We start from the raw sequence: 10,354 nt of genomic DNA on the forward strand, positions 1-10,354 counted from the left end.
TCAAAGCAGAATTCCTGAATTTAACAAACTATTCAGCAATCTTATAGAACTATACTAGAAGAGATTCTATTAACATGTAGTCATACCTCATAGAATTTTTCATTTATGTCCAATTAGTGGGTTGAAACTATTCATTGTTGTAAGGGCTCTTTAAAGGAAGTCTTTTGATCAATCATATTACAAATATTTCCCACAGATTAAACAATTTGTTAAAAGGTTGTTTTAACAAAGTATTTTATACACTTACTCATTTTTGCCAAATATCTTACTCTCCAAGTGCTTGGGTTCATGTACATATTTACCTATGATTTATCTTTGTTATCTCTATAGTTTCATTCATCATTATGAAACCTTTGATAATGTAGGTTTATTCTGGATAAATGTGAGAGTGAGTTTCAGCTTAATTTTCCTAAAACAATCTATAGAAAAGTGTTAAATGCTATATATATATTGTTACATAATTTTCTATTGGCATAATAGTTTCAAATTAAATACTGTCACCTAATACATTTCCTGTTAAAAGTAAATTGCCATTCCATAGTGCTGGAAGCATTTATCTGTCCAAATTCTGTTTTTCAGAAAGCTTGAAAATGAATGCCGAGCCTCAAGACAAATATCCACACACCTCTAATCTCAGCCAGAAATCCAATAAACTTAATTTAGAAACAGGGAAGCTTTTTACATGAATCTTTATGAATAGTGTCTACCTTTTTAACTATATTCAAGTGGGTCAAGTTAATGTAACAAAGGCAACATTTTACTTAAATGAAATTAGATGTAGAAAGAGCAAAACCTTTTTGCTATTTGATACATTTAATGTTATTAATTGGGGCCATTTTTAAAATTTTCCATAACTAGTTTTACTGTAAATATTCATCAGTTTTCCTATACTTGGCTGTTTGAGAGCTATTTTAGCTGGTTTACTTTGTAAGCTATATACACACATACACACACATATATTATAGCTTAAGTTGGTTCTTCCTTTCCAATATTTAATCTTTATTGTCTAACTGTTCTAAGCCATTCAGAAGAATCTTAGATACTAATAAAGACCATTTCACTTGTTCCTGCTGTGACAGTTATAGCAGTTATATTACTAATAATGATGCTGTGGCCTTTCGTTTTATATTTACTCAGCATTTTAATCAGGAATAAATATATGGCACCTTTGATCAAAGTGGTCATAATCTCCAGAGGTTTATTAAGAGATTTTCTGATTTGCAAAATTCTATTTTGTTAATACTTTAATATTTTATAATGACATGACACTTACCTGATACTTTAACACATCTACATTATAATAAGAAGCAGCTGGATTTTGCTCTGATAGCTTCTTGAGGTAGATAGTAACAGCTTGCATGTTCATCCAAAAATCCTTTGTGTTAGAATCACACTGTGATGGGTCACTGTATGTAGAAGAAATATTTGTTTTTATTTGACTTATCTTTATCCTTGCTTCTATAGAGTTATTTGATACCATGGAAAGACAAGTGGAAATGAACCAAAAAAATGGGGAAAACTTAAATTAAGGAGATAAAGGAACACAGCTCTTGAAGTTTGATTGAAAGATGAGAGATTTAACAATAACGATACTACCATGACTATTAAAACAAAAGGCAGCAGAAAGCTGTTATAATTTGGTATTGTTTTCAAATTGAAATGTGTTGCTTCAGGAAAGAAAAATTCAAAAAAATATTTCACCTTGAGAATAATATACAAACCTAAACACAAGTTGCGCATTTGGAAGAATTTGCTCTAGCCTGCTGATATTTTTCACCCTGAAGCACAGCACAGCTGGAGATGGATTGCTAGTGAAGACTTTAATAATTCCACTTGGAAATGATATTGTCATATCACCAGTGATCTTCACAATACACCTGAAATTAGAGGTTTAAAAAAAATTCAGTAGTATACTTTTAATCTCCATATAAAGCATCTTTGATTTAAAAATCATGTGCACATATACATCTTTTATCATAATTATAAATTATTTTTCAATTTAAGCATACATAAAGGTTCTTCATGAAACAATACTCATCTACCATTAGCTTTTCCTAGAATTAAACTCTAAACACAAATGCCAGAGTGCACCTTCAAAAACAGTGGTCGTCATTTCTCTGCTCAAAAGCCTCCAGTGGCTTCCTGTGTACTTTAAAATAAAAACCAAACTTCTTATGGTCTACAATACCTAATCTCATCTGTTTCTCCTTGAAAGTCTTATCTTTGACTTCTTTCTTCCTATTTACTCCTACTTGAGACATGGTTCTTGCTATTTCTTGAGTATGACAAGCATGTTTCTACCTCAGTTTCTTGCCAGTATATTCTTCCCTCAGATCTACATGGATTGCTTCCCAGTGTTTTTCAAACACCTGGTTAAATTAAATTATTCTGTTCATTTTTATCTAAAATAATAGCACTCTGTTGTAATTCTTCACCTTCTTACCCTTGCGTTTGTTTCCTTCATACCGATACCCCTACTTTTCAAGTATTAACACACATTCATCAAATATTTGCATGCTTAGGTTGTAAAGGACTGTTACAAATGCTGAGACTATTTTAGTGGAAAAAAAAAATCACTTCTTATAATGCAAGTTTGTAAGGAGTGTTACAAAACAGTAAATTCAAATAATCAATAAGTAAAATGGATTTTGAATACATAGGAAAAATATGGGTCATTCACCCCACTATCATTTTCTGAGAAATTCCGACAGTCTCAAATAAGATCTGTCTTGCAAACTATACTACAGATACATTTTATATTAAAGATACACAAAATTTAGTATCACCCTCATCCTGAGCTACAGATAAATCAAAGAACAGATATGTCAAACTGGTAATAACAGTCGGACAATAATGTAAATAAACTGGAGGGAAAACTATTACAACTGTTTATTCTATAGTGCTTTTTAAAATTTGAGAAGTTACCCCTAAGAACTACATTTAATAGCAACAAAAAGCAGATAGAAAACCTTAACCCACACAGTATCTAACTTTACCACACTGCCCACCCCCCACCAATATGTATATCTTTTTAAAACTAACTTGGTGGGATCTGCTCCTCTAAAGTAGGCATTAACAGATTCTGTAAGAGCAACTGCCACAGGTAAGGTATCCTGATTTCCAAGGCTGACAGGGCTGGGGCCTCGTGACACACCTAGAATACACATAATTCACTTGTTAAATACCACAGGAAGACACTGAACTTCTGGACAAATTCACATTGTTAGCTTGCCACAAACAACTTAACTGGTTTCAATGATGCCCCTAAGTATAAATCTGGAGGTTAAGAAATATAGCATAAAACAAATTGGAACTTAATACAAAAGACAAAAAATTTTATATAACAGGAAAATATCACATTGACTTCTTTGAAATGCAACGACACAGACGGGTTGAGTTAAGAAATGTCAGGGGGAAAATGTCCTTCACCATTAAATATATTACTAAAATTTTCTTCCAAAATACATTTTACTAATTTTTTTTCAGATTCTACCTTGGCATAAACTTAGCTTTTGTATAGTTACTGGTATTCATTGTTTATTTCTAAAGAATAGTACAATGGTTCATTCACTGCTCACTGTGTCAATTCTTTTGGCTCATCTTTGGCATTTATTATATTCCCACACATTACCCTGTTTGCATCATTTTCTGTAGTATTCCTAGCAAAGTTCAGTCAGATAACGCATCTTTAGAATCAAACTACAATAAAGGTAAACAAATTTATGCATAGCTCCAGAGTTTTAAACAAAACATCTGGTTTACTTCATAAAAAAAATTCAAAATAGTGCACTGCCATTTTCTTCACAATCACTTCTTCACATGACTGAAGTAGAGCATTTCATGTAACATACAATAAATGATGCAATTTTGTAACAGGATAGTTAATTATGTTTATTCATTATTAAAAGAAAAACCTAGGTTAATGTGACTGTTATGTTAGTGTATAATGTTCACAGCCATCATATTTTCACTTCATATGTCATCACAGTGAAAGACTAAGTTATTTTTAAATACCTAGAAATTTAATCATACTGGCTTTCACTGTTTCACAACTATACATTAGATTCTGTAAACAGTGAGATGATTTTGTGGTATCTGACACTTTAAAGGAACTTTGATTTGTTAGAAAAATTGCTCAGTGATTGATAATACCTGAAAAATATAAGAACTGTTGCTTCTAGGCTATTAAATAAAGTACCCTCTTCCCTCTCCCCCCTCCCCATAATAGACACATTTCATATAAAATTAAAAAAATTCAATATGAAAACTTATTCACAAGATCACAATAGCTACTAATTACTAACATGTGCCAGATACTTTCTTAATAAAGCTCAAAAAAAGGTTTTTCTGAATCACAAATAATTTTGCAAACAGGTACATACTCTGTGACTGAGGGAGGGTAAAAGGACATGAAGATGGGCCTAGAGAAATGTTTGTGATCCAGGCGAGGATGTAGAGAACCTTTATGCTTTACCACTAAAAATATTTAAGATAAACATAACTTTTTCATTTAGTAAGATCACTTAACACTAACTGGGACCTAAACTAAAGAGAAAGATCACTGTTAGATCATGTTGAGAGATGATTAAGTGAAAGACAGGGGTTTGATCAAGTAGTAGTACTTTCAGCTATGTAGGTATTAAAAGTTTATTGATTACAAGATGCAAGCTACAAAACATGTATGTAGATACATGTTTGCACTGGGAAAACACCAGAAATTCAGGAGCTCATTTTCAGAGAAATATTAAAGGCATAGTGATCTTTTTATTAAAATATTATATTCTTGGGGGGCCTTCTCTGGTGGCACAGTGGGTTAAGCACAGCACTATGAAGCTATAACAGCCACTGTAGCATGAGTTCAATGCCCGCCCCAGGGTGACCCCACATGGCATGGCAGACCGCTCCTGACATGCCCACTGCTCCCCCTCAGCAGTGTATTTCAGTACATTTGCCTGTTCTGCTTCCTATTCTGTCTCTGGTGAATCCTTTCACACTCTGCAACTCTTGCCTATACCCCAATTCTGTATGCATAAATAAATCTTTACAAAAATTATGTTCTTGGACCTCCTACCAGCAGCCACTACAGCACGAGTTTGATCCCGGCCAGGGAGCTGACCCACATAGTGCAGCAGACCTCTCCACCTTGCCTGCTGCTCCCCTCAGCAGTGTATTTCAGTCTGTTCGGCTCCCCACTCTGTCTCTGGTGACTCTTCTTACCACCTTCCCCCCCACCTCTGGCCTACATCCCACCCCTTGTATGCATAAATAAAGTCAATCTTAAAATAATTATGTTCTCAAATATGAAATTAGTCTCTCCTTTTACATTTTAATCTATAAAAACTGATATTTACCTATAGTCATAGATAATGTTTGCTACTGCTCGGCCATTAAAAAGAAATCTACAGTTATTCTAATTGAAACTACCCAATTTGAGTACATAAATGAGAATTCTTGAAATAGTTTTCTTGTAAACAATTATGCCCATTACCAAAATATGGCAAGTAGAGAAAAGTATTAAAAAGTAGTTTAAAAATTCTCAAAATCCACCTAACATTTTGGCATACTTCCTCTCGTGTTATCTATTTAAGATCATACTGCACATGAATATACTTCAAAGAAATGTTTTGACATAGGAAGATATGTACATTAAGTCCCCCAAAGTCTAAATTTATACTGTTTTTCAGAGTAATTTTTCTTTATGCATACAATAACTGGGGTGTAGGCCAGAGGCAAAGGGAGTGAGAGAATTCACCAGAAACAGTGGAGGTAGGGGAGCAGAATAGGCAGCTCTATTGAAATATACTGAGGAGAGCAGCAGGGGAGACAAAATAAGTCTGCTGTGACATGTGGGCTAACTCTCAGGCCTGGGATAGAAATCATGCTGCAGTGGTTGGTGATCGCTAAGTAGCACTTAGACTTTAAACCCTGAGCCACCAGGGAGGCCCAACTTTTTACAAATAAATCCCTTTTATTTTTTGTAAGATACATATGCATTCTGATTTTGGTTTAGTTGTTCCATATTTAAATGTTTTTGTTATAAAAATGCAGAGAGCTTATCAAGTTAAGGTAAGTAAGGGGTACCCTCCTGTGACAATCACTGTTTTTTATGGATTCCTTTCAGCTCAGGAAAAAACCACTCACTCCCAACTCTTTGCTACCTGTCTACCTGGAACTTAAGTTCACTATATGTATGGTTTTTGTATGACAGCTTTTGCTTTGAGAGTTTGTTCTGCTTTTCTAATCACTTTTCTCTGATTCTGGTAGCATTAAGACTTACTAATGTTGAAGACAGAAGAGCAAAGAGATGAAGGATATTAAAAAGAATGTGTGCTTTCATAACTGGGGATTGGATATCAAGAGCCTCTATACAGCAGCTGAACATATAATTAGTACAAAATTGAGATAGTTAAACTTTAAGAGTTATTCTTGATTTCTGAGACACCATACATTGCTGGAAAAAGAAAAATTAGATAAAAGTATTTTAGATACACTTTAGGATCATTAGTCAACACATAGATTTACTGTTGATACAATACCTTGTGAAGTCTCACAGTGCTTTTCAATTTCAGAGAGTGTCCCAATCAAATTATCATCTTCTATCATATTTAAATAAAACAAAACATTGCAGGAAAATATTTTCAAGAAACAATCAAAAATTTAAATCTAAAAAGAGCTGAATAAGCATCACAATAGAGAACTTTTAAGGTAGATTTAAAGAGTTAATTGTATATAAATCACACACATCCTACCTTCCTGTATTACTGTCACCTCCTTGTGGTTCGTTCTCCTATTGCCAGCCTGGCTTAAGCTAAAATCAAGTATGTTCCAACTCAATCAAAATTAAAGTCCCCATCACAAATAGAAAACCTTCCAAATAATCTAGATAATGGAAAACAACTGAAGTTTACTTTGGTCCCCCTTTTCATTTTGGTTATCAGATCACCTAACTGATTTCTCATAGGATGTATCTATGCTCTTGTGTCTAAAATGCTGTACAGGAACAAAAATTTAAAAACCATACTTAAAAACAAAAAGTAAGATTATTCATTACAACAACAAAAAGACAAGCGTTGAATATATTCTGTTTACATACATAAAGTACACAGAATATGGGCCCTCCCTGGTGGCACAGCGGGTTAAAGCACTGCACTAATCGAACTCCGCATGAGTTCGATTCCCGCCTGCCCCGGAGGTGACCACATGGCGTGGCAGACCTCTCCTCAGTGTATTTCAGTCTGTTCGGCTCCCCACTCTGTCTCTGGTGAAGCCTCTCGCTGCCCCTGAGCCTCTGGCCTGTATCCCAGTTCTGTATGCGCAAATAAATATATCTTTAAAAAAAAAAAAAGTAAACAATATGGGGAAGAACCTATGTCCACAAAAGTATATAAAATGACATTTGCATTCAGAAATTTATTTTTATGTCTTTTCAGCATTAGTGGTGCCACTTTTACAATGCCTACACATACACAACTGTAGCACTTCTATTTGAGCTTTATCAAATTTTATATAATTAAATCAGTCTAATTTGGGGCTATGATTCTCCAACTTGGAATCATCTGGAAAGATTCAAAGATTGTTCAAGGATTGCTAGTCCCTACCCCAGAGCTTCTGATTTACAAGGTCTGCATGTCTATTAAGTGTCCAAGTGATGCAAATGGATGCTACAAATTCAAAGACCACAATTTGAACACTACTAAATTATATTCAGTGAAAATCAGTGATTTGCATTATCAAGAATAAACCCATTACTCCTTAAAGGTCACAACAATGGGGATTGTTATAATTTTGATAAAAAGCTGCTGCTCCTGAAATACAAATTTTTAAAGTGACTTTGTGCTGTTTATTACTAACAGTGAGTGAGCAAGAAAAGTAACAAGATTTTGTAAGAAAAATTGGGTAAAGATGACAGGCGGCTCTCTTGTCCACCTGGGACTATGTTGGTGCCCCTTTTTCCTAATAAGCTTGTCCTTTAAAAAAAAAAAAGACAAATTCAGGCAAAATCTAGATAAAATAAAAATTCCAGGTAATCCAGTGAGTTTCAGATTAACAATTAGAATTATACAGCTAGTCTCTAGTATCAACCTTTAAATCTTTGATTAAACTCTTGTAAAAAAAAAAAATCATAGCAAGCATAAAATCCTTTAATTATTTATTTATAAACCCAAATTTCATTAGGAATGCAATTATCAGTATTCAATGCAGTGTAAAGAGCAACATTGTATTTTGCCTTCAACTACATGTTGGTCAATAGTTTGTAAATTTAAAGCATTCGTAACAATGCTAACCATACTTAAAATTATACCATTCACATAATATAAACTGAGAATTAGAAAAGGAAATTGTAGGTAGTGTGACAATGCCAACGTGCCTTTCCAGAAAGCAAAATTTCAAATGTTAAAATCTTTACTGGCCATTAATAAAAACAAAGACAAACGAAAAGGAAACCAAACCACCTAAATAATAATACACTGGATGCTAATTTTCACATTTAATCAGTGATAATCACTTACCTACTGTTGGAGTATTGGCAGCACTCAGTGAAGCAGAAGATGAAATAGAGGAAGAACTTTCTGCCCGGGCTAAAGGCGCAGCAGGAGGTGGACTGGTACTGGAAGTTACAGGTGGACTGAATGGCCTGGGCTTAAAAACAAAAAAGTTATTTATCAAAATCGTAAAACAGTTTCTCTGTTAACAGAGTAAACTTTTAGATCTCAGAGAGGTTTAATTTCAACATGCCAAACAAAAATTTTGTGTAAATTATTAGAGATGCCACAGATTAAATCACTACAAAAACACTAAAAGCTGAAAAAACTACAAAAGTAATGGCTGTCAAAATAATCTTTATTCATGAAAATTTCCCTATATTTCAAAAAGTATACCTAACAAGGATTCTCAAAAGTTAATTATAAACAGTTTGACAGTTTCTCATATTTACTACCAATCTATTGTATAAATATAAAAGAATATTTCTCCACACTCTTGGTAGAAATGAGTGTTTGAGTCTCAGGTAAAGGAAAAGTATTATTTTACATGTTAATTACTTGATTGATAAAAAATTTTGCTTTCTCTCTCTTTGTAAGTTGTATCAGCTTTGATTAGCTTTTGCTGTATTTGCTACCAATATTTTCTTCCCACTCATCTTTTTATATCCCTTTTATTGTTTCATCACCAAGAAAGTTTGTCACATGAAAAGGTCTGAGAAACCTTAATTCTGCTTACAGTCTTCTCACTTTTATAAACAAACAGGAGAACTAAGTTCATTTATGTTTTACTTTGGTAAGTGGATTTTTTTCCTCTTCCAAATTCCCAATTGTTTTAATAATATTTGAGCAACACTGCTTGCAGTTTAACTTTTTTAAAATAAGGTATATTTAGCTAAATTAAAAATCATCATTTCCTTCTTATAGAAAGAAGCATTAAGCAAAATCAGTATTTAGTTCCTCTTATATGGCTGGCTAAGGGTTAGTTAGCTATTATATAAAAAAAGCACAGAACAAAAAAACCACTGTTCTTAGTCTGAGTTATTGAGTGACAGGAAAAACAAAGGCAGGAAACAAAACCCTACTAAGCATTCATAAACTAAAATTATCCAACTCTTCATCGCATGAATATAAGTTCACATATATTCATTTTTACAATTAGAAATAACTCCCCACACTTAACTATATTTAAACTTAGTTCCAGAGACTGACTTTTTGAAGATTCACTATAGGTAACAGTCTGAAAAAAATACAGCAAGGTATAACAAGTATTCAACAAATATTGAATTCAACAGTTGATCTGAAACTTACCAGTTTGAAAAGCCTTGAGATCAACTACCATGGTGACATTTTTCCTATGGCAAATGTGTTCATGACCAATATAACATGTTTTTTTTTTTTAATTTACAATTTAAACTTTGCATTTTACAGTTTAGAAAAAGACAAAAACAGCTATTTTCTGTTATTTTAAAACAGCACTGTCAAGAACAGTAACCACTAGAATTTGAAATGTGGCTAGTTGAAATTTGAGATAAGCTGTGTTAATATACAGTAGATTTTTAAAACTTAGCATACAAAAAGAATGTAGATTCAATTATTTTTATATTAGTAGCATGCTAAAAATATTTCCATATGCTAAATAAAGAAATTTCAGTTTTTACTTAATATGGTTAATGTAGTTATAGCTGTTTGCAATTTCTATGTTTCCCACTGGACAGCACTGCCTAAAAACAGAGGTCATTCTCAAGTATCAGAATTACAAGAAGGATTTTTAAAAAACAAATTTGCGGGCCCTCCCTGGTGGTGCAGCGGGTTAAAGCACAGCAGTAAGAAGCAAAAGCCACTTGCGCATGAGTTCGATCCCCACCTGCCCC

The 10,354-nt window shown here is 33.3% G+C and overlaps 1 protein-coding gene across 1 annotated transcript in view; it reads right to left on the reverse strand.

The window, feature by feature from the left end:
• FCHO2 (FCH domain only 2) overlaps nucleotides 1-10,354 on the reverse strand; it is a 93,671-nt gene that overhangs the window by 6,024 nt on the left and 77,293 nt on the right. Inside the window, exons 18-21 of the mRNA XM_012721767.1 lie at nucleotides 8,511-8,640; nucleotides 3,043-3,154; nucleotides 1,722-1,877; nucleotides 1,274-1,406 (exon numbers count right to left, since the gene is read on the reverse strand). Coding sequence (XP_012577221.1) covers nucleotides 1,274-1,406; nucleotides 1,722-1,877; nucleotides 3,043-3,154; nucleotides 8,511-8,640 — 531 coding nt within the window. The remainder of the gene's footprint in view (nucleotides 1-1,273; nucleotides 1,407-1,721; nucleotides 1,878-3,042; nucleotides 3,155-8,510; nucleotides 8,641-10,354) is intronic.

The sequence above is a fragment of the Condylura cristata genome, unplaced genomic scaffold, assembly GCF_000260355.1.
Source record: "Condylura cristata isolate star-nosed mole 26May11 unplaced genomic scaffold, ConCri1.0 scaffold00007, whole genome shotgun sequence".
Lineage (NCBI taxonomy): Eukaryota > Metazoa > Chordata > Mammalia > Eulipotyphla > Talpidae > Condylura > Condylura cristata.